Raw genomic sequence first — 23,633 nt, 5'->3', positions numbered from 1 at the left:
CTTTTTTTTTTTTTTTTTTTTTTTTGGTTTTTCGAGACAGTGTTTCTCTGTGTAGCTTTGGCACCTGGCCTGAAACTCACTCTCTAGCCTAGGTTGGCCTTGAACTCACAGAGATCCGCCTGCCTCTGCCTCCCAAGTGCTTGGATTAAAGGTGCGTGCCACCACCACCCGGCCTGCTCCAAATTCTTAACAGCTGCAGCTCATACAGCTGCCCCTACTATCAACCCAGTTCCCTTAGTAATTTACTGCTTAGGCATCATAGTGAATATGGACCTTGTCTAGGTTTGAAATAGTGATTATAGTTTGATCATCTAAAATCATCTCCGCCCATCAAGTGTTTCTCTTTCTGCAGGCTGTAGAAGAGGCTTCTTCCTGTATCTTTCCGTTTTCATCCTGCTCTGTGTCACTCAGGAACTGGCTTATGGGCATCCAGAATCCTTAAAACACACACACACACACACACACACACACACACACACACACACACACACACACTCAAATAGGGCCTGACTTTTGCAAATGAAAGTCTTGTTCTCAAACTAATGTTTCTGCCTCAGACTTCCATAAATATTTCCAGCCTTCATTTGATTTCTTGCTTCTAGGACAGCAGGCTCTCTCTCCCTGCTCCCCAATGGTAGGTGCTAGGGAACCCACCTCATTGGGATCTCAAAACGATGCCCCCCTTTCTCTATCAGAGAAAAGTCCTACTCAGCACATGCCTAACCTAGAGTAACTGCTTGATGGTCACAAACCAAGGACTTGTTCAGATTCAGACATGGGGTTAGTGCAACCCTCGAGTGGACAGAAATTTCACCTTGGTGATTCTCTTGTTTAAATCAAGCCTGGTCCCCCTCTGGATGACATTAACATGTCAAAAACTGCTGGGACAATGTATATTTTGGTTGTTCCCAGGGATGGGGGGGCGGGCAAAGAGGGGAAACAGCAGAGCTCAGGTCTCACATTTTCCTGAAGACAGCAGGGGGTGGGGGAGTGTCCCAGATATGTCAAGCTGCCCTGAGGAATGCCTAAGCAGACTCTGTCCCTTCTCAACCCTGAGCACAAAGAAGTAGCAACCAACCCTAGAGGCAATAGGCTGTTCAAACTCGCTTTTATTTGCTAAGGGTCCAACAAGGGTATGGGGAAGGGATGCTTAACTTGGGATTCAGGAGGAGTCCCAGGCCTTGGGGAAAGGGGTGAACCCCAACTGCTCTGGCCTGAGAAATGTGGCTAATAGGGGTGATTCAGGGTGTGTTTCATGATGGTCCGAATCGCCATCCATGTCTCCTGGGCTGTAGGAACGATCTGTGAGGCTGGCAACAGGAAGCCATATTGTCCAGTGTCCCGGAGCTCGAAGCTGAAGGCATACTTGATGCCGCTGTCATAGGCCCAGTCCACCGTGATCCCACTGGCTGTATCTAAAAAGAAAAGGGCCAAAAGGTGCCCGGGAAAGAAGGAGAAGATGTGGCCACAGGGCATAGAAGAAGCCTGTGTGCAACGTGGGCGCTGCAGCCCACCTGGGTCTGCTCACATCAGACTTCCTGATTCAGACCTCATCCTGGACCCTACCCCGCCCACCCCCAACCGGTTGTCCCCCTTGCAGAAATGGGCCAACAGACTGAGAATCTTTCCCCTCAAGGAACTTTGAAATAGGCCAGATCGCAGGATCTGGTGCTGCAGACAAACAGCTGCCTGGATGCCACCATCCGCCCAGCCCAGCGAGGTCAGCGGTCCTGCTCAGGCTGCACCTGCCCTGCCCCAGGCAGATGTCGCTCACTCACAGAGGGTGGTACTGATGCTGCCAAAAATGTACTCGATCCCGTGCACCTTGTGCAGAGCCTTCACTGTATCCTTGGCAAGATTGAACTGCAAATGACAGCCGAAGAGTAAGAGGCAGGGCTCCCCGGCCCCCCGTGTGCTCAGCCGCTGGTGGAGTGTGGGGTTGGGAACCCTGGAGGTTGGCCATGTGGATAGTACAAGACCTCCAGCTTTGAACTTGACCACACATGAGAACAGCTCTAGTGACTCTTCCTATTAGGGGGTCTCCCTATCATTGGTCCAGACCCTCATCCTGGGAGTCAAAGTCTGAACCACCTGGGGGTGCACCAGGGATGGGCTTTCCTAGAGAGAGGCCTTCTGCTTTCCCACACTCTAAACAGCCAATCTTACCAGCTCCTCGTGGTTTGGCACAGGCTCCAGAGAGTGGCCATAAGGATACATGACCATCTGAGAGTAGCTGTGGATGGAGATCAGAGCTTTGAAGTTCCCATGGCTTGTGATGAAGCCCACAATTGCAGCTACCTCTGGCTCCGACTCAGGTGAGGGCCCTCGATAAGTCTCTGAGCAGGGGTTTTTGTTAGAACCATTTCCTGAAGGTAAAATAAAACCACCCAAAGGGTCAGAGTACCCAGGTGTGGCAAAACAGTGTTCGTGAAACACCCTTATGTCTTGCGATCGCTTTTTGCAAGCTGGTTGAGGTCATGTGACTGCTTCTGGCCAATGAAAATGTAAGCAGCAATGATGTATCTGTTCTGTTTTGAAGCTGTTAAGGAAAAAGGTAGCCAGACCTGGTAATGCACGCCTTTAATTCCAGCACTCGGGAGGCAGAGGCAGACAGATCTCTGTGAGTTCAAGGCCAGCCTGGTCTACAGAGTGAGTTCTGGAGAACAGCCAGGGCTACACAGAGAGACCCCAGCTCCAAAAAAAAGAGAGAGAGAAAGAAAGAAAAACAGAAAGAGAGAGAGAGAGAAGAAGGAGGGGAGGGAAGGAGAGAGGGAAGGAGGGAGGAAGAAAAGAAGGAAGAAAGGAAGGGAGGAAGAAAGGGTGACTCCACATTCTCTTCTGTGTGTCCAAAGCAAAACCTTCTGAACAGAAGCAACATGATGGGTCCCTCTGTCACCACTGAAGAGAGATGTCAGATAGGCAGCTGCCCACCTGGGACTGTGTGTGCCAGATAAACCTGGAGTTATGTGGTGGTGTTACTGTTGTATTCCTTCACCTTATATATCAGGATGAAGAATGGAGCCACATCTTGGCTCCGGAACTCTGTAGGTTTGCAGGGAGTGCCCATGGCTCCCTTTGGGCTAAGTCCTGACTGTCCATTGGAGGGGCAGGCCTGCCTGGGAAGGTGCATCCAGAAGCAACCCCGGCCCTCTGCCCCAATCCCAGCCTCCTCTTGAGCAGCAACCCTTTCGTTGGCTCTTTTGGGGTTCATGCTAGTCAGGGGCTCAAACTCAGTATCTACTGAAGCTTGGTCCCCAGCCACAGTCCTAGAAGTCCCATGGCCTTGTGGCCCAGGGACAGACAAAATGGGTCCCCAGAGCTGCTTGAGGCTGGCCTGAGAATCACCGAAGAGGCTTTGGAGAATTTTTCTCAGGGAACCTACTTGGAGGAGAAGGCAAAGAGATGAGTGTGTGTGTGTGTGTGTGTGTGTGTGTGTGTGTGTGTGTGTGTGTGTACTCACGCGAGCATGAATGCATGTGTACATGGGGGTGGTGGTAAAGTGCCTGTTACTCAGCCACGCCCCCAGGCCTGTGCTTCCATTTTTTGGCCATTGAGTTTGTTACCCCTCTTAGGACTTAGGTGCCTTGCCCACTCATTTCCTTCCTCCAGAGCCATGTCATATAGTGCTGGACAAGGGCTGGTCAAGATTTGTGGGTTAGCAAACTCATGGGGAAGAAAAATTCCCACTTCTATCTCCCCTTCTGTGTCTAGACTGCATCTAACATCCAAGCCCTACTCAGAGACCAAGTATTCTCCTCCAACTTCTGAAGCTTTGAGAAGGAACCAGAACAGCCTTCTTGTCCCTAGGCCACTCCACACCGTTCCTCCCCAGGAGTTCAGGTGAGGATGACAGCGCTCTGAGGGATGGTCTCCAGACTACCCACGACATAACAAGGAAGACAACATAAAAACCATAAACAAAATCTTCCCGCCGAGTCACTCCTTATTCCTGGCCAGAGGCAGCCCAGAGGCCATTCCGTCAACCAAGAGCACACGCCCTCTCGGTTGGGTGGTCCTTGCCTAAGGTTGGGGACCCTGGGTAGAAGAGGGAGAGCACCCCCGGGCTGGTGCGGGCTGGGCTCACAGTGGCCTGTTTGTTGTGTCTGATGAGCTCCTGCACCTGCTCCACTCGATGAATGACAAATAGCAACAGATGAGCAGAGCGGAGAGGCTGAGAGCTTTGTGTTTGCAGCCCACGCAGGGAGAGCGGTTCCCCTGCCAACGGCCAGGTGGCTTTGCCCAAATATGGAGAAACACTTCAGGCCATTAGTTCTGGTTTGAGCTAAGCAGAATAAACTAATCTCCGCTGCCCAAATGGGAATTAGCTGCCTGCCTCTCTGACGTCCACAGTCAAGGTCCTCTGAGCCTGCCTGTCTCACAAGTATCTGCTAATGGATTCATTAGCTGTTTATTTTTCCTTCTCTAAAAAATCTAATTTGTAGCAAGGGGAAATCTCTGAAAAGAACATGGTGAATTATTAAAGCACTAATCTTCGGGTAGTGGGATTATGGGAGTTCTTCCACCCCTTTGGGCCCCCCACCCCCATAACCATTTTTACATTGTGTATCTACAGATTTTTATTTTATTTGTTTACAGACAGACCCACAAATGTTATTTTCTTCAAGACAGAATTTATCTACCTCTAAACTGGGCTACCTTGGTTTCTGTGTGTACTGTCATATCTTAGAGCCATGGCTGCCTGCCTAGGCTAACCCTGGTTAATCTAAGGTTAATCTGAGGCAGACAAGTCCAATTTTACAGTCACGATCCCTTACCACAGTGGTTACACATGACCCTGATCCTCAGGCACCCACCACCATGTGACCTGGGGCCTTTGCTCTCCATCCTTTAGAAATTTCCTTAGTTTTTACTGTTAACAAACTCCAAAAAGCCAAATTTACAGAGCCACAGACACCTAGAGCTAGAATATTCTGTCATTAGCTTGACTGCCAATCTATGGATCTGTTTGTTAACAGCAGTGGGTGGTCTCCCTGGGGAGACACCCCTTGTCTCCACTGTGGAGCATAGATACTGTATCTGGGGCTGCGGGCTGTATGGATCCTGTAGACTACCCCGGCTGGTCCTGGAATCCCACCCATCCAATCGCTACTTGGCTGGGATCCTAATATTCCCTCTGAACGTTCTAGAAGACTTGGTTTCCCTATCTAGTCTCTGCACCTTTGGCACATGTGAAAGAGAAACAATCAGAAAAGATCATCAAAGAACCCAGGAGAAAGCTGCCAAGCCAGCCATGGGATGGTATAACTCTGCCAGAATGAGCTAGCTTCCTGGAGCCTTTCTCTGCCATGTTGAGGATTTGATACTTTCATTGAGTCTTCATTTTAATAGCTAAACGTTCCCTTAAAGACTTGGCATATAGATCCACGTATCCTACGTGCAATCTCACCCACATACCACAGTCAATCTTAGCTGTGTGCTCACCTGACCCTGGCCACGACACACATATATTAGCCAATGATACTGTCCATGCCTCCCAACTTAGGAGTCAACCCAGTCCGAGGGTATGAGAGAACCTATTGAGGACCAAGCACTCCTCCTCAAGCCCTGCCCTGGGTGGAACAGATTGCCATACCTCCAAAGCCTATCTTCCAGTTCCTGTTGAGGTCCACGCCGATGCAGGCAATGCCATGTTGGCTTGACTTGTTTTTTCTCCACAAGCGATTCTGAAAAAGCCCAGGGCATGCAACCTCATTAATTGGGCCCACTCCCAGGGACGGAAGAGCTGACATCCTGGCCCATGAAAAGGGGAGAGGGTCCGAGTGGGGCAGGAAGGAACAAAGGGAAGGAGCCTCCGGGGACAGGATGGGCTGACATGGAGCTGTGCCAGGCTGTGTGCAGAATGGATCTTCTGTGGTTCAAGGGAGGGCTTAGGGAGAAATCCAGTCTTACGCTGCCAATGGCAGCTTCCTCGGGCAGTGGGCATGTTATTGGGAAAGATGGTTTTAACCCCATAGCGGTAATACCCCTGCAGTCCTCTTTTTACCAGGCAGGCTCTCTGTAGAAAGCCCCTGAAGAAGCCAGCTCCAGAGTCTGCCATGACATTTCCCTGTCCCAACACTCCAGAGGACCACTACTGGGGATCCCCAGCCACCCTTACCATGCTGTGAGTAAAAGCAAAGCCATCAGGGTTGGTGACAATCTCAATGAAAATGTCCATGGCATTCAATATTTTTTTCAAGACGTGGTCTTTGCCATATGTATTGGCAATCTGCAAGAGAGGGTGACAGTAGGCGGTCCTTTCCAGGGTCTCCTGGGGTGCAGCAGAATCTTACACAGGAAGAGGTAGCATTGGGTCATCAAACATACCCCACACAGAACCAAAAGCTGAGTTTTAAACAACTAGAATTCAGAGGCTAGCCAAACTCCCTAATTGTAAAAGACCAGAACATATGATAATGTTCCAAAGGACAGGAGGGGACAGAGAACCCTGAATTTAAAGGAACCAAGTCAAATTTTTTAACTAGAGGTCCCTTTAAACACCCAAAAGTTCCCTCCCTCTGGTCCCAGTCCCTTGATGCTATTCCCCAGTTGCCAGTCCCAGCTGACCTTCTTCGAGATCCAGATGCCGGTGGCGTGGGTGATCCACTCTCGGGAATGGATCCCAGTGTCAATCCAGACAGCCCGGCGATTTGAACCTCCAGTGCTGAACTGGGGAAAAGAATCAGACCACAAACAGAGGGATGACCAAGACAGCCATGGTGCTGTCCCTCCAGATGACCTTCACTGTCTGGAATGAATCAGTATGCCAGAGCTCTCAACCTGAGACAAGGAGAACATGCTGGTGATACACACACACATACACACACACACACACACACACACACACACACACACACACACACACACACACCAGTGAAGTACGAACACACATGGTGACCTTTGCCTTACAGCGGGATTCTTGGAAGGCAAAGCCACCCAACCTGGAACACAGAATTTCCCAAGACTTGTGAACCTTAAGACTTGTGCCTCTCAGCCTTTAATGGGCACGTGCTCTCATGGAAATCTTAATGTGCAGGTTATGGTGCAGTGGGTCTAGGGAGGCCTGTGAAGTTTGCAGTTCTAATACATGTTATTTCAGAGGGTGAGGACTGGAGTGCAAAGCCACACTTTGAGGAGCAACATCCTTTTAGAGAGAGAGAGACTGTGGCAATGCCTGATGAGAGATCAGAGCAGAGGCAAGTGAAGTCAAGGTAAGGTTAGGCAAGGTCATGTGACTGTTCAGAAGCATCCACCAGAGCCCAGTGAGCACCTCAGTGCCTACCCTCCCTGACAATCGATGTCGAGCACCCCATCTAGTTCACACGCTGGAGCAGAGGCCATGGATTCTTTTCTAGGAGGGTTGTGCTGCCCATCCTGTTTCCATCATGACAGCTTGCTCAAGCTCTGTTCAGTGGCCCCCATGAAGGGCTGGAAGGTTTCTCCAGAGCTGCAGGCCTATCTGTAGGGCTGCCTAAGCCAGATGACCTCAGTCCTTATCGAATGAACCCATGTGCACCTCACTTCTTACTCAGCAGGTAAATCGAGTTTGGCACAGTAAAGGCACTGACTCACACACAGTCACCCCAAGCTGAGGTGACAGCTGCCACTCCACAGCCCTGTCTCTTAGCAACCTTCCACTACTTCCTGCCCAGGTCCCAGCACTGCCACCTGTCCGTACCTGCAGAGGTGACTTCCTGATTGCACAAAGCTCATGGATCGGTAGTATATAGTATATGCATATCTTTGCTATTCAGAAACTCCCACCCAGCCACTTATAAACTCCATCTTATGATAAAGACACTCACTCTCTGGTCTACTGCCTGATGCAGTAGGCTCTTACCTTCAGGACAAGAATGGACCGATTTTCAAAGCTGTTGCCAATGTGAATTTTGGAGACGAGATTAGAATGTTCAGCTACGAAGTTGTCAATCCAACTATATATCTGAAAGCAACGAAGTCTATCAGACTGGCGGTTAAATGGGGGGCGGGGTGAGTTCCAAGCATGTCAATGAATATTGTTCATCCATCCCACCTTTTTTATTGCTTTCCTACTTCTCCTGAGAGTCTAAAAGAATGTGGATCAAGATGTGCAAACCCTGAAGATGCCCTCAGAGCTAAGGGAGATTGACTTGTGCTCTGGCTAGAATGCCAGGTTCCTTACGTCCATGCGAACTGTCCTTCACCTGAGAGAACAGCATGTATTGAGCCCACTCAAATCCTAGGTGTGAGCTGCCTATGGTAGCACATGTCTGTAATCCCAACGCTTGAGAGACTGAGGCAGGAGGATTAGCAATTCAAGCCAGCCTGGGCTACATAGGAAGACCCTGTCTGAAAAATAATATAAATAAATAAATAAATTCCTAGACACGGCCTGCATAGATCTCTCTGTTGCAAATTCCTTCCCTTGTCTTCACGCTGTGGTCCGTTTTATCCACCCGACAGAGCTCATAAACTCTGGAGTGCTGTTTTATATCTTTTTCACTCCTTCTAGACTCAGCAGCTTGGAGGGAAGGGTAATATTTTATTTATTGTTGACATCAATAACAGTGACAGTCTATATTAGCTCATTTTCTTGTCCTTTCAGTACATATCAATGCATAAACATTAGAAAGAAAATGGATTCTCTATTACAGGGCTTATGAAATAGAAGAGTGATGGAGGAGACAATATCAATAATGTCATGTCCTTTGCAGGCAAATGAGACCTATGCCTTGAGTTGCTTTCTGGAGTGGAAGTTCCTGTACCCGTCTGTATGTTCTCCCTTAAACACAGTGACCATTACTAACATCTGACCTAACTGCCTGTCACTATGATCATACCTTTCCTCCAAGTACGAGCAACTGCTTGTTTCTACAAGCATGGCTTCCCAGTATGTCTGGATTACTGGCCCTCAGACCTCAAGAATCCACAGCTGGGGCCACAGAACACCAGGACTGGTCACAGAGAGGTCAATGAATCACTGGTCAGGGGATGCGCTATGAATGCAGTCTCTACCTGCTCTGTTCTGGCCTGTCATGTGTCCACACCTTAGTGTGCCAACCAAAGAACCATTCCCCAGGCTCCAAGCCTGCCTCTTGTACGTCTGAGCTGTAGTCCCCGCTATCCGACTCTGGACCCCTTTAGGCTGCTGCCCCCAAACATCCCTTTACCTAATGTATTTTCTCTGTACTCCCCACGTTTACAGTCTCTTACAGTCTCGGACTCCTTCTCTAGTCTTTGCCTGATCCTGGCGGTCTGAAGGGGTTCTGAAGCATGGGAGCTTGCCCAGGTGGTCCTACCTCCTCCAGTGTGTGATAAGAAGAGTAGCTGAAGCTACTGGTACTGCGTTCCAGCCTTCGGGACCTCGCCATGGCATCTCTCTCTTCATCCAGCAGCACCTAGCACATAGGAAGACACGCTGGAGAGGCAGAAGAGAGCTCCACCCACAACATCAACACAAGGGAACGAACCACCATGATCGTGTGCCATGCACCAGAAGGGTGTATGGTTGAAGGGTGATTCTCCATGTCCTAGCATCCATGCTATCTTTGCCCAGATGATCGTAGAGGAGTCAGTCTGAAGGGACAGGCTCTAAGTGTCTCTGCTCCCAACCCCTGTGGTACTTGCTGTAGCCTTGGTTTCCTCAACTTAAGAACTAAGACAACAGTCTCAGCTGTGCTGCCTCACAGGACAAACGGGAATGATGTGTATGAAGGTGTGTTTAGAAGGATGCTCACAGGTTCCTGCCAACGTTGTTTTTGTACTTTGTAACACTGGACCATGGACACTGACCACCCTAGGGGAGCAGATGACTGCTCTGACTTCCAACATCAACTCTTCTTCCAGGAAGTAGTCTAGACAACTGGTATCTAAGCCATTCAGAAAGCCACACGTGGACAAAGCCAGCCCAAATCATGATGAATGTGTCAATTATTCTCACTCATCATGTCAACTGCCTGGCAGACACAGCACACATGAGCCAGAAGCCACGTCTTGGGGTGTTGGCTTACGGTTGGCATTCACCTTCATGTAATGGTTCCCACTGACCATAGGAAGAGAGGGCGCTCAAGTGCCTAGGCTGACTGTTGACCGCTCCCTCTACCCACCGCTGAAATCCCTGCTGGGACACTGTTCCCAGCTCAGGGAAGAGCGTGACAGACAGGTCCTGACCTAAGGCACCCCAGGACTAGCACTGATTGTTCAGTATGGGAAATGCCCAAGCCCTTCTGCCTGAGAATGTGAGCCAGCATCATCATCAACCCAAAGGGACCTCCTGAAGCTCTGGGTCACAGTTTGGACATTGCCTTATTTGGTGACCAGTGCCTTTTGGTCTATGAAGTATCTTTATTCTCTGTTCTCGCTCTCACTTGATCTGGTCAGATGACCAGATTCCAGGGAAGGAATGAAGTCAGGATTGGGGTGTTTTAGAGATAAAACAGATTGGAGAGGTGACAGCCCTTCAATGCAAAGCTAAGAAGTGTCAGAGACGAGATGAAAACCAGGTCTTCTAGTTCCCAGCAGTGGATTCCTCAAGCCAAGCTTCAAAAACTAAAGACTAACAGTAATAACATATACACACAGATATGCATATCTGTGTGTATATAAATAAATATAGATAAAGAGAGGAAACAGAAGTATGCGAAATGTTAACAGCCAAAAACTCCATCATATTATTCTCGCAATTAAAAAGTTTTTTCAAGTAATGAAAACTCAAGTATCCTCAAGCACAGGAAAACAAGACATTAAAATGCCAAAAATAAATATAACAAAATGCTAATGATGCCTGTTCGAATAAGATTAGAATTTTGAAGATTTTCCCCCATACTCTGATTTTACATTTTGGCAACATGCTTATACTACTTCAGTGAGCAAGGACTTTGAAGTGAATAAATAATATCAGAACCAAAGCCTGACTGGCTAATGTGAAGTACCAGCTGCAATGTCTTCAGGCCCAGGGCGGGGGGAGAGAGAGGGTCCCCAACCGCTGCTCTACATGAGGCTGCTTGCCCAATGACTCGTTCTTCCAAGGGGCCCCTGTCCACTTGCTCACAACCCTCAAATTAATAGATTATAGATTCTTTAAATGGGCCTGGAAATCAATGTCTGGGGCTCCTATGACTTACTGTCTCAGCACCAACTACATGTTCAGTAATTATAACTGCCATGTTTCTAGCTAGGCTGGCCCAACTTGAGGCTTCCCATTTGGGCAAAGCCAGAATGACTGGGTAAGTCAGATGTGGCTGGAGGAGACCTTGTCCTTGTGGGCCACTCACAAGCACAGCCCTGGGAAAGCTCTCATAAAGGAATGTGTCTTCCTCCCAGGAAATCCACCCAAATCGCAGCAGCCCACCATGACAAATGTCTGTCTGTCACTGAGGGCTGGTACAACCAGCTGTCGTGAGCAGCTGTGAGAAGGCTGACAGCTGAGTCCAGGCAGGCCTGGTCTTTCTCTACACCCACCAGAATGCAGCTACAAGGTTGGGAGCTCTAATGCCCCAGGGGGTAGTAGGGCCTGAGTTGGTAATGGAAGGTGGGGAGATTGGGAAGAAAGTCCTAGATAGTCCAGTTCTTCCAACATGGCCAGGGACACCCATAGGAAACAGCTTTGAAGAGTCCAGCCTTGGTTCCATAGTCAGGTTGGAGGCAAATGGGAGGTTGGCACCAAACTGCAAATGTCTTTCCAAACACCCTCCCAGTCCCGTGAATGTACAGGACACCCTCCTAGGAGCTGGGAACCCTCAGCCCTTACAGCTGGCCCTCAATTCCAGGAACATTAATCTACCCTGGCCTGAAAACTCAACAAATGTTTGCTCCCTTCTGGGGGTGAGGGAAGAGGCTGAGAGCTGAGGAGGAGGCCTTGCATGGGTTCAGGATGTCAAACAACCCCATCAGGCTCCTCAGGGGGAAGCACTGGACTGAGAAGCTCAGAAGTCAGCCATTTGCCCTTCCTGGAAGCCCTAACCTGACAGGGGCCGTGAGACCTGAATGTGAACTCATTCATTACAGGGATGAGGAAGGGTGAGGCCTTGAAAGACAAACAAAAACGAACAAACAAACAAACAAAAACCCACCCCTGTGGTGAGGGAAGGAAGCAGCCCAGGACCCCAAAGGTGGAGCTGAGGCTTGAAGAACGCCAGTCCCCATGCAGTCTGCTCCAACCACAGACCTCCACAGACAGCTCACAGTGGGGAGCTGTGTGCTTTCAGCAGGAAGTTCTCTTGGATTCTTTCTGACCCTCTACTCTAGGCCTAATGTCTGCTCTGTAAGCACCATATCTGGGAGGGGCTACAGACCTGACATTGTTAAAATGGAGCCCCTCAGCAGTCAAGGCTGAACCATTGGAGAGTGAAACCCAAGTTAAAACACCACACACAAGCAACCATCCTGAATGGCCCAGTGTGGTCCCCTAGTCAGGCTGTCTCGGATGAGACACTAATACTGTTTCTAATTTGGGCTCTGCCTCAGTTTCCCCTCATACAATGAGGGTTATTTTATCATACACTTTAGGATCAGCCTGGCACCCAGTAAATACTAGCTAACTTTAGCTAGGAGGAAGAGGAGGGTGACGGCCATGACAGGGGGCTGGGCAAGCAGGAGAGGGGACAGATACAGTTTAAAGAGGGGTGAAAGCCGTGAGCAGATGAGCCGTGCGGATACCTGCCTGAACGGCATTCCAGGATGACACCAGCAGACACAAAGGCTTGAGATGTGGATACCGCCAAGGGCCCTGAGGGAGGAGTGCATCAGGCAAGTTCTAGGAACGTCAAAGAAGATAGAAGGCACAGAGCAGAAGGCAGCAAGGGTGACTTTCGGCAGGGGGTGGCTCACCTGGAGCCTTGGCCTTTTCAAGAACTTTGCGTTTATTTTGAGTTGGAAAGAACCCCCCGGAGAGTTTGCCTGCCTGCCTGTGTTCCTTTCTTCCTGCTTTTTAAAATCTATCTATCTATCTATCTATCTATCTACTCACTCACTCACTCACTCACTCACTCACTCACTCACTCACTCACTAAGACAGAGTCTTACTATATAACCAGCCTGGAACTTAACATCCTCTTAGCTCCATTCCCAGAGCGGTGGGATACCCAGTCCCAGTTGAAGAGTGTCGAGTAGGAGAGGAATATAACCGGATTCATGTATTTTGTAAAGCACTCATCTGGCTGCTGCCTGGAGAATGGACAACAGGGAAGCAAGGACAAAGTTGGGAAGAACAGTCAGACAGTTCCCGGAACACAGCCTGGCACTCCTATGATCCCAGTTCTTCTCATGGAGGTTGAGGCAGGAGGATCTTGAGTTTTAGTGAGACCCTTTGTGGGACCCTGTACAATCCCCTAGTGATAGTTATATGACCCACAGTGGTAGTTTGGGATGCATCAGAAGTATTTGAAAGAAGAGCCTGCAGGATCTTTGGTAGGCTGGATGGAGGGTTTGAGAAGGGAGTCCAGTATGACTCCCAGGAGGCTTCTGAGCTCCCAGAGGCTGTGGAGGAGCCGACAGGGACTTGGGGTGCTCCTGTTGTACCTGGAGAGTTTGCAAGGACCTTCAGACAGCCATGCAGACTGTTGAGAGGTGTTGGAGTTCAGGGAAAACCCCGGCTGGAGACATAAGCGGTCCTGAGGAGGTGGGAGGGACCTAGCTCTGTCGCCCTGGACCAAGGTGTGGAGACTGTCTTAGTTCCTGTGATCAACAGATCGACCAGGGAGCTAGCACAGCCGGGAACAGGAAAGCATCCTAGGAGACCAGAGGAGAGACACCGCCCGAGCTGCACCAACCAGGGAAAGTTGGACAACTGGAACACCAGTGGACCAAGTGGTCCTTGTGCCTTTGCCCAGGACCCTTTTGGTGAAGGGAGGAGCAGACAGCCTGCCAAAGGAAATTGGTAGTCAGAACAAACAAAAAGTCAGTATTTCGAGTTTTGTTCTAGAAGGAAACGGAGAAATAGGGCGGTAACTAGAGAGGGGAAAGAGACGGATCAGGAGGATTTTTTTTTTTTCAGAGAGCTCAATAGCTGCCTATCTGTATGCTGATGTGGGTAAGTCTACAGAGAGAGGAGCTGGTGGAGCGGGATTTATACTAAATTGTATTTCTCTCTGGATGGTCAGAGCATGGGTGATCTTTGTTTTCTTCTTGCGCTTTTCTCCTGTTTTCCAAATTATCTAACATGAATATTTATTAATTTTGCAATCAGAAAAAAGCCATTAAAATCCGAAGCGCTGATTGCTCAAGTGAGGGCTTTTGGTGGTGACTCATCCCAGGGAGGGAAAAAAACACCGAAGGACTGAAAAGAATGAAGAGGTGAAGAAAAATTAAATGCAAATGAAGCACCCTCGGAATCAGATCGTTTCTTGCCTGGCCCACAGCAGTTTCCCCCACCATCCTCCTCCTGTCAGTCTCCCGGGCCCTGTCCCCAGCTCAACCCAACCCCAGGAAGAGGAGCTTCTCTAAAATGTAAATCTGGGGTTGTAAAGGACCCCCCCTAAGTCTCCCCTTCTATCTACGGTTTGGGGGGATAAACCCCTCCCACTTCACAGGGCCAAAGATGCCCTTTACATGGAGTCAGATCAGGGTGGGGGGCCTCCTTCCCCGTAAGCCCCCCTTCTGTGCTCAGCCGCACACACACGCATGGGTAATTACCGCTTCACAGCGCCCGTGACGTGCCTCTGGTATTCGCTCCCATAGCAACCCGTGCACACTCCATCGGGGCACTCACCCACTCCACTGTAACCACCCATTTACTCCCCTCCCGCCCAGCCCCCCACTCTCTCCAGCTCCCCTGGATACAGCCCTGAGTTTGGTGGGTTTGTTTCTGTTTGCAGTTCCTGTGTTTCCAAGGGCCTCGCCCAATACTCAGCACACAGTAGGCATATGTGTGTCTGCAGTCCCTGGTCCCCTCCTCAAAAGTCCTCCCAGCCTCTGGATACAAATCAAAACCTGCAAAGCTTTCCATGATCCGCTGTGCCTGGCTCGAACTGCCAAACACACCTCTTTTTTCTTTGCCTTCTCTTATGTATTAATTCAGCAAGCACTTATTAAGGCCAGGGGTGCACCGATCGATAAGAGAAATGCAGCTGAATCTGGGGGAGACCAATATACTCCCCACTCCCTCACACACATGCCAGGCCTAGACCCACTGACATCATTCAAGCTACCATTATTGAAGGCTCACTTTGAGGGGACGCTGCTAGTCCTGGAGTCGAGCTTGTGTGTCGGTATCTCAAATAAGCTTTCTCCATATCAACCTGGTGTGCAAATCCCTTCTGGTTCTGTCAGTACTTCTGAGCCTCTGGCCTGCACCCCTCCCCCACTGTCACCACAAATCAACCAGGAACAACAGCCTCTCCCCACCCCTGGCGCCCTCCGAAGCCACAGAGTGACCTCAAGGGCGGCAGTCCCAGCTTGATGCTTTGCAGGCTGATGGTTGGAAATTCTGCTTGCAGAGGTTAGAGCAGAGAGTTCAGGGCATTTTCCTGGGAAGGGATCCCACAGGAGTTCAGGCGTGGGGACTTCAGGAAAGGATCTCTCTGGAGGGGTCGGTGAGGGGAGCTCAGGGGTGACCCCAGGGCTGTCCCTGACATGCAGAAATCAACCAAGTTTTTTGAGGCTTCTGAGTGTCTGGTTGCCAAATGCTGCTGGGTTCCCAGGACTGGCGCAGCAGAAGGAGGAAAACGGGAACTTCAAAATAGAGGCATGGGCTAAAAATGAGAACTCAGTTCTGCTCTTTTGATGTGGTAGCCTCTTTTGTCTGTGTGAGTTTCCCCATTTTTGTTTGTGGGGGATTTAATTAGAGAAACATCCCACCCCCACATGTTGAGCGGGAAACAGATGTGTCTGATGAGGGATAAAGGACTTTGAATGGACCCCAGTGCCCCAGCCCTGTGCTGGCCTGGGAAAGGAATGTTGCCTAATGCGTTGATCCCTCGGCATGCAGTGTCAAGTGTGTGCGCGCTGGGAGGCTCCATGTTCCCACACTCTAAGCCTTTAGAGGAGATTAGTGCTGAGCAGTGTGGTGAGGAGTGAATCTCTGTGGCTACAATTCTACAGGTACACAGGATGCAGCCTGCGAGGCTTTAACATCGGAGTGGTACCCAAGGATCTGTCACGGGAGGAGGCTGTGCTACCAACACCCCCTCCCCATAGGTCATATGTGCAGGCCGTACACAGGAGAGCCAGAAGCCAATGTCTCCCTCAATCACTCCCCACCTTATTTTTTGAGGCAAGGGTTCTCACTGAACCCCTTGTTCTCTGATTCAGCTAGACGGGCTAGCCGGAAACCCCCAGGGTCCTCCTGTCTCCTCCACCTCCCAGCACTGGGATGACAGGCAGACTCTGTGCTTGCTATAGGTGCTGGAGATCCAACTCAGGTCCTCAAGCTTGAGTGGCAAGCACTTTACCAACTGATCCATCCTCCCAGACTGGTGAGGCTCTTTGGGATGTCCTTGAACACAGGGCAGATGAAATCGATTTTCGTGGTGCTTAGCAAAGACAGTGGAAGACTGGAATCAAGTGAGGCCAGGGAGTTTGGGAGTTTAAGATGCCTTTCTCTCTACCCTAACCTGGGTAGGGTCTGCCATGCTCCCCGAGATATTGGAAGAATCCCATCTGGGGGAGATGCTCAGAGCGAATTAGGATCAGAGAGGGAGGGTCAGCAGGGTCGCATTGGGCTTCTTCCCCCGCATAGAATCCCTCTGGTACTGAGTGTCTGAGACCTAACAGAGGACAAGAAGAAACCATTAGAGGGGCTAGGAAGGACCTTTGCTGTTCCCTTCTGTCTCCATTTCCTGTATCCTTTGCTGGTAGTTGCAAAGTCTTCCAGAAGCGGGCACATCCACAACTGCCACACTGTGAGCACTCCTTGCCTCCATGAGGGAACTCTATCCCAGACTTAAAATTCCTCTTAGAAATGTGTATTGTTTTTATATTTTATTTAGTTTGTTTTGGTTTTGCGTGTGTGCATACATGTGGTCATGTTTGTTCACTTTTTGTTTTGAGACAGCTTATCAGGTGCCCTAGGTTGGTCTTGAACTCACTACATAGCTCAGGATCCTCCTGCCTTTGACTCCCAAGCACTCCGGTTACAGATATGTGCCACTATGCCCAGTTTTATGGCTAGTTCTATGCAGAACTGAGCATTGAGCCCAGGGCCTCATGCAAGCTAGGCAAATATTCTATCAACTGAGCTACATCCCCAAGCTCAGAAATGTACAATTTCATTTCTTCCATAATGTATCCTCAGACATGCAGCTGGATATCCACAAGCAAGATGTTTGCACTTGGCCTAAGGGGGTTTTTGTTTTGTTTTGCTTTGGTTTGTTTTTTTGTTTGTTTGTTTGTTTCTCCATGGTGTGAACCAACCAAAAAAAAAAATGTGGAAAGTGAGATCCTCACTGTGACCCAGGGTAGGACCTCACCTGGATGTCCTTTATCATGACGCTGTAAGCAAGGCCGTGAGACTTCAGATAAGCTTTGACATCATGTAGTTCAGAGAAGGGAACTCTCATGTCCACAGGGAGGCTAGGTCTGGCCGGACCACGCCAAAAGTCCACCTTGTTCACAAAAAAAGAAAGAAAGAAAAGAAAAAAACACAGTTGTGTTTATTGCCTGTCCTTATATACTCATTTGGTAGGCATCCTGGGGGCCGGGGACTAGGTTTCTTTTATACTTCAAAGGGATCCAGTTCCATAAAGAAAATCCTAGGGTTTGCAGAGAGGAATAAATCCCCCCTCACCAAGCTTCTTTCTCTGTTTCCTGGTTATCTTTACCATCTCGACTCACTCGTTGTCAGTATTTCACCTGGATCCACAGAGCCCTAGAGCTCCTGTCACCTAGGACATTAGCCTGGATAAGAACCCAGGCCAGAAGAGGCAGGCATGTCTTCTTCTGGTCCCTTGAGAAGCAGAAGAGGCAACGCTGGAGCCCACACCCTACGTCCATCTATACATCTGTAAAATGGAGACACCGAGAGCGGTAGAATCCCTCATTGAGAGGGACACTCCTACAAATAGCAGCAAGAGCTTGGGGCCACATCCAGAAAAAGCTGGTTGTTTTACAAGCCCTCAAACAAAAGCCCTCTATTATAATTGTCAAAGAAAATGTTTTCCATTGTGAAAACTTGTAGAGGACAAATGTTCTTGGAAACAGATACCCAGGCTGACAGACACAGACCCAAATACAACACAAGTTTGCCAAACGAAGCCATTCCAATTGGAAGGCAGATGTGAGCAGCCCTATGCTACGTGGCAGCAGGGACATCTGTGCTCTCCTGTGGCTTTAGGACATGACGGCTGTTTTCAGAGCGTGCTCATCTTTCCCCCATCCACGACAGAGGGGAAGGCTAAAGGAATCACAGCCAACAAAGGCCACCCAACTTTATGGGGACATGGCCCTAACGCGTGGCAGAGAACATGTGGACTTGTCAACAATCTAGTGAACGTTTTTGAGACCTCAGGAAAGTTTTGGGGTGGGAGAGAGTAAGGGGGCAAGACAAGGAGCCGAGGTGGACAGTCACACCAGCGCTGTGACAGTCCTGTCCCCAGGAGCAATCCTCACCTTCTGGGGCTTCAGGCCCTCCAGATCCCTGAGAAGTGACAGCTGCTTCTCATTTTTGGCCAAGACTCGAAGAACCTGGTCTCTGGGAAAACATGGGGAGAAAGCGATGGCGGTCTCCAGGAATGCTAGGCCGGTGGAAAGAGGTAGGAGGGAGAAGAGGGAGACCGGACTGGAGGAGACTCAGCATGGAGGAGACTCAGCAAGGACTCGGAGCTCACGTGTCTACCCTCCCACACACAGAGCGAAAGGGATGGAGAGGCGGGACGGATAGATTCAAAGGGGCTGGGGAACCAATGGTAGCTGTAGGTGCTGAACCCCACGGAAGGGGGGACCAGACCACCCCAGCCTCTCCAGGCAGAGCAGCTATGCTTCTTTCCTTTGAGCTGGGTAGGTAGGTGGACAGTGAAGAGCTAGGGTCCCACATCATGAGCTCCAGGGTCTGGGATGGGATAGTGTGGGCTCTCTGCCTGTCTGGTTCTGGGACCCGGCAGGTGACTCCCTTTCTAAGCTGTGTCTCTTTCTTGCTGGATAGTCTGTAGCTCAACCTTCTGGGACATCGGGAGGCCTGGTGTGCATGCTCAAGCTTGCTACTATTCAAAGGAGTCTAACAGCACTCTACTTTTGATACGAGTGTATAGTCTAATGAGGGTTAACAATTTCTTCAAGGATTTGAGGAGAAATATAAACCTTCCGCCCTAAAGAACATGTATACAATCTGTTGCATGTGATTTTAGAAGTTTTTTTAATTTGTTTTTTTATTGATGTATATTAATTGTACTTACTAATGGGTTTCGTTATGATCTTCTCATGCATGCATAAATGGATTTTGATCCTATTAACCCCTTCCCCATTATCCTCTCTTGTCCCCTCCCACTTCGTCTGATCCGTTCCCTCTCCCCAACTAGTCTCAATTTTAGGAGATCCTCTCAGAACCCTGAAAACTTAACCCTGAGCTTCAGATTTAGAACTCTAGATTGGAGAAGGAGAATAACATGGCCAAACATCTGCCCTGGAGTATGAGTGGCAGATCAAAGAGCTTGAAGGGGGTTCTGGATAGGAGCTGAAACTTTTGTCTGATCTCACCCAGGAGTACACATACATACATACATACATACATACACACACACACACACACACACACACACACACACACACACACACAGACTCATACACACAGACACACACACACAGAGAGAGAGAGAGAGAGAGAGAGAGAGAGAGAGAGAGAGAGACTCATACACACAGACACACACACACTACACACAGACACAGACATACACACACACACTCAGAGCATTTAGGTCTTTTCCCTCCCAACTGATCTTCCTTCCTACCAAGCAGCAGCCACTCACCCTGTGAAATTCACTTGGCCCCAAGCTACAGCCAGGATAAAGGTGCAGATCAGAAGTGTCCGTCTGTCCACAGGGGACAGCCCAGGGCCTGTTCCTCTGCCTAGGGGGCCCTGCATGCTTCTTTCTCCAGGCAAGCTTCAAGGGCTTTCTTCCATCTTGGCCATAGCCTAGGCCTCACGACAGCAAGTCACCTAAAGGCCAGCAGGCCGGGCCTGAGAATGGACATTAGGCTCTAAGGGTCTAGGGCTGGCACGTGGAACCCACATGCCAGGCCCTGGAGAACCAGACCAACCTCCTCCCTCCTTTCCTGGGAAGAGGGTGGAAAGAAGGGAAAAGGAAGATAAGACCCTTAGCTTTTCTTCCCTCTGAAGGATGGGGAGGAAATTCCCTGCGCCAACCTCCTCACGAGCATCAAATCCTCCATCTCCAGAGAAAGAGAAGTAGCTAGTGGCGCTAGGCTGTCCCCTCTACACAACTGCTCCTTTCTGCCCTTCTCCCCTTTCCACGCATTGACACTGTCACTGGGCCATATGCTCCTCACACAGAAGAAAGTAAGCATCACTGAAGGGTCACAGGTCTCAGGACAGGGAACTGGGTGCCTAGACCCTGTATAAGGAACTGGGGCCTTTGACCTGTCAACTCTCAGGGAACTAACTCTCAAGTCAGGTGCTGTTGAAAGGACCTTCCCTCCCTACCTCACAGGAGACCTGGAGTATCAGAGGAGACAAGCTGGATGAATTGGCTTGTGACACCTGGCACACGTACTGTCTTCTTATTTAGAAGGCATTAACTCGTGGCTACAGGTCTGTACTCCTGCTGGAACAGGGAAGGTGAAGGGAGAGTGGAAGAAAGGAGGTCTGTATTGTGTAAGAGGAGGAATTCAGCCAGGACGCCTCGTCTCTGCCATCAGACAGTCACTGTCACTCTGCCGAGACAGGCGGAGCAATTTCTGCAGGCCGTGAAGGCCATGGCAGTCATTTGTACAGTTCTCAACAAACAGCAAAGTCCAGTTCTCAGGCCTGCAGAAGCCCTACACAGTCTCCTTACAGTTTGGGAATGGTAAGAACAAAGGAGAGGCCAGTACACAAAGTAGTCATCTTGAAAGGATGAAGTGAAAGATGGGGCCTGAATGACACAGGGTGAATCTAACAAGAAAATCTGAAAGAGGTGGGAAGATTCCAAGCCAAAAATCCAACAGAGTTCTTCTGTCCACAAAGGCCACTTAACTGTCGCTAGAGATTCTCAGCAGCCCCTCTCCACCCATCCTTTCCCACAATAGCCAATTAGCTGGCCATGTGTGTTGAGGAGGTCACTCTTCTATTGATGGCTGGCCCCGCTCTCCACCCCCCTGCCCTACTCCATTATTTCATGGGTCAGCTGTTCGGACCTGCCAAACTCTCCTAGAACCCCAGCTTTGGAAACGCTCAGAAAGTAACATTAGCAAAGGGCTTAAGGACCTAGGAAAGAAAGCGATTGTACTGCTTTAGTAGCCATGGGAATAAAAGAATGAGCCGGTAAATAATAGCTCAGAAATTCAAAAGAAAAAAGTGGGAATGGTACTAGTCACCAAGAGCACCCAGCATCCTCTTGTTCAAAAGCATCATTTTAAGCCACTAACAATGAGACAAATACCCCTGTACTTGGTTTAGGAATGGGTGAGAGCTGGAAAGAGAAAGAGAGAGAGAGAATTAGAGTGAGAACAAGGGTAAGGAGAGAGAAAGAGAAGCGCTTGGGAATTCTGGAGAATTCTATGGCAGCACTTCCAATAGAACTTTCTACGATAATGGGAATGTTCTACCTCCACATCATCAGGAGGACAGTCAACTGGCCCCTTGACATGCCTGAGAAATTTTTAGTTGTGTTTCATTTTCATTAATTTAAATAGCCCCACTTAGGGAATGCCTACAGTCTCAGACAGCAGAGTTCAGTGGGAATTTATCCACCCTCTGAGTACCACAGCCAATGGCAAAATTTGAAACACGTATATATGTTTAACAAAATACTTCATACTGGCTTCTCACTCCTCGTTAATGGTTCATTAATCATTTACTCAATAAGCAGTCTACTGGAACACCCACTATGTGCCAAACACTTGGTAGAGATCTGGAAGTAAAACAGTGTAAACTAGTCCTGGCCCTTATTATTTCTAACGGGTGGGTTGGCAATGCAGAGCACAGATCAGGTGACCGTGCTTGTGCTGCCTGGGGAAAAGCACTGAAGGGCTGGAAATGTCCTTAAATAAGTTTGTTGAAGGACTTTTACCTCCTGCAAGTGGGCAGGGTTACACACCCAAACAATCCTGCCCAAAAAGAGCAAGTAGGATGCAGGGCACAATCTTTTCAACAACATCTTTCTAAGTGCAACATGGGGTGCCACCAAAGTATTTGCAGATTCATAGAGTCCTAAAAAGCCAGCTGACAGCTGAGAGCCGAGCAAGCCTGCCCCTGGGTCCTCAGAGCCCTGGCTTCTCCTCACAGAAAGTGCATCTCATATCTAGGGTGATTTTTCCATTTGCTTGGAGTCTCTTGAAAATTTTCTTGTCATTGTTTTGATTTCTTTGAGAAGCCTTTGTTCTGCTCATTCTTGGAGGAGTTTTAATGGGTATAAATTCCACTTGATTGTTGTCTGTTCGACACTGAAAATGTACCCTGCGGTGTTCTGGCTTCCATTTTGCTGTTTAATCAGTTGGTCTATCTTCTCCAAGTTCCTTGGTGGGTTTTTGCTCATTTCTGGTTGCTTTGAAGGTCTCTTTGCTTTTCATGTTCTACAGTTTTGTTATCATTTATTTACACCTCAGAAATCATAATATGCCTGAGTGCAGACTGCTTTGTTCCGTTCTGTTCAAGATTCATTTAGTTTCCTACATTTGGATATTAGCACTATTTTCAAATTTTCTCAGTCATTGTGTTTTTCAAACGTTGTCTCCTTTCCAGTCTCCATTACCTCCATCTGGAGCTTTTGATTAGATGATATTAGGCCATTTCATGCCGTCCTCTCAGACTTGAAGCCATTATGTTGTATTCTTATTTCATTATCTTTCTGGGCTACCTGTAAGAGAATGAATTTACATCAGATATTTGTAATTTTCTCGTCAACTGCATTTCATATGCAATTTAATTGATCAACTGAATTTTAAATTTCAATTGCTTAATACATCAACCCTAAAATAAATTCTCCCCTTATTTCAAAACCTTTGAAATCAAGATGCATTGTATAGTTGGGTCAAATCTTCTAGTAAGTGGCAGTGGTTTTGATGGTGCATAAAAATTACGGTTTCTTATGATCAGTCTTATTTTATCATCAACAAAATAGGGTATTTAATTTTTCATTTATAATTCTAGTTGATACTTCTTCTGGCTCAACTAACCAAATTCTTGGTCCTTTCCCATGCATGCTAGGCAATCGCTCTACCACTGAACTATATGTGCCTAGCCTTTTTTTCCTTTTTTTACAGTTACACATTTTAAACAGTGTGTTGCGCTTATGTACACACACACACACACACACACACACACACACACACACACACCCCTCTGCGATCACTCTCTCTTCTCTCTTTCCTCTTCCCTCAGCGACTGTACCATTAAAGAGAATGAAACCAACTAGGGAAGCCTTGAATGTGTTATCCCCCTGCCTCTGCTCCCAACAGCTTGTGTGCGAGGCCTTAGCCTCCAGGACAGCTGTATTGTTGTTTATTTAAACTTAAACAGGCCAGGATCCAGAGATTCAGTCTACTTCCTTTCACCTCAAAGCCTAATG

General features: G+C 48.7%; 1 protein-coding gene across 3 annotated transcripts; it reads right to left on the bottom strand.

Annotated features, from left to right (window-relative positions):
- Positions 1-1,091: 1,091 nt before the first annotated feature.
- On the bottom strand, positions 1,092-21,676 carry Cpa5 (carboxypeptidase A5). Of its 3 annotated transcripts, XM_052721374.1 has the most exons (11): positions 19,875-21,676; positions 18,523-18,604; positions 17,385-17,519; positions 9,279-9,377; positions 7,841-7,942; positions 6,568-6,669; positions 6,119-6,229; positions 5,594-5,684; positions 2,167-2,366; positions 1,779-1,863; positions 1,092-1,415 (listed from the first exon to the last, which is right to left on the bottom strand). In XM_052721374.1, the coding sequence occupies exons 1-11, from the start codon at positions 19,988-19,990 to the stop codon at positions 1,228-1,230; spliced, it is 1,311 nt and encodes a 436-aa protein (XP_052577334.1). In that variant the 5' UTR covers positions 19,991-21,676; the 3' UTR covers positions 1,092-1,227. The 3 variants fall into 3 exon arrangements, with proteins under 3 accessions (XP_052577334.1, XP_052577333.1, XP_052577332.1); XM_052721373.1 differs by lacking the exons at positions 17,385-17,519; positions 18,523-18,604; positions 19,875-21,676 and adding an exon at positions 12,637-14,577 and having other exon boundaries at positions 1,092-1,409; XM_052721372.1 differs by lacking the exons at positions 17,385-17,519; positions 18,523-18,604; positions 19,875-21,676 and adding an exon at positions 12,637-14,576.
- Between the last annotated feature and the right edge of the window lie 1,957 nt (positions 21,677-23,633).

The sequence above is a fragment of the Peromyscus californicus genome, unplaced genomic scaffold (assembly GCF_007827085.1).
Source record: "Peromyscus californicus insignis strain IS unplaced genomic scaffold, ASM782708v3 Scaffold_6__1_contigs__length_162567912, whole genome shotgun sequence".
NCBI classification, from domain to species: Eukaryota; Metazoa; Chordata; class Mammalia; order Rodentia; family Cricetidae; genus Peromyscus; species Peromyscus californicus.
This window is presented reverse-complemented; position numbering and strand designations above follow the sequence as displayed.

Coding starts and splice junctions, on each gene's coding strand:
- Cpa5 (XM_052721374.1), bottom strand. CDS start 19,990: ATGCAGGGCCCCCTAGGCAGAGGAACAGGCCCTGGGCTGTCCCCTGTG. Junction 17,520..18,522: donor AGGGCCTGAAGCCCCAGAAG/GTGAGGATTGCT, acceptor TTTGTGAACAAG/GTGGACTTTTGGCGTGGTCC. Junction 5,685..6,118: donor TTGCTTTTACTCACAGCATG/GTAAGGGTGGCT, acceptor GGGCTTTTTCAG/AATCGCTTGTGGAGAAAAAA.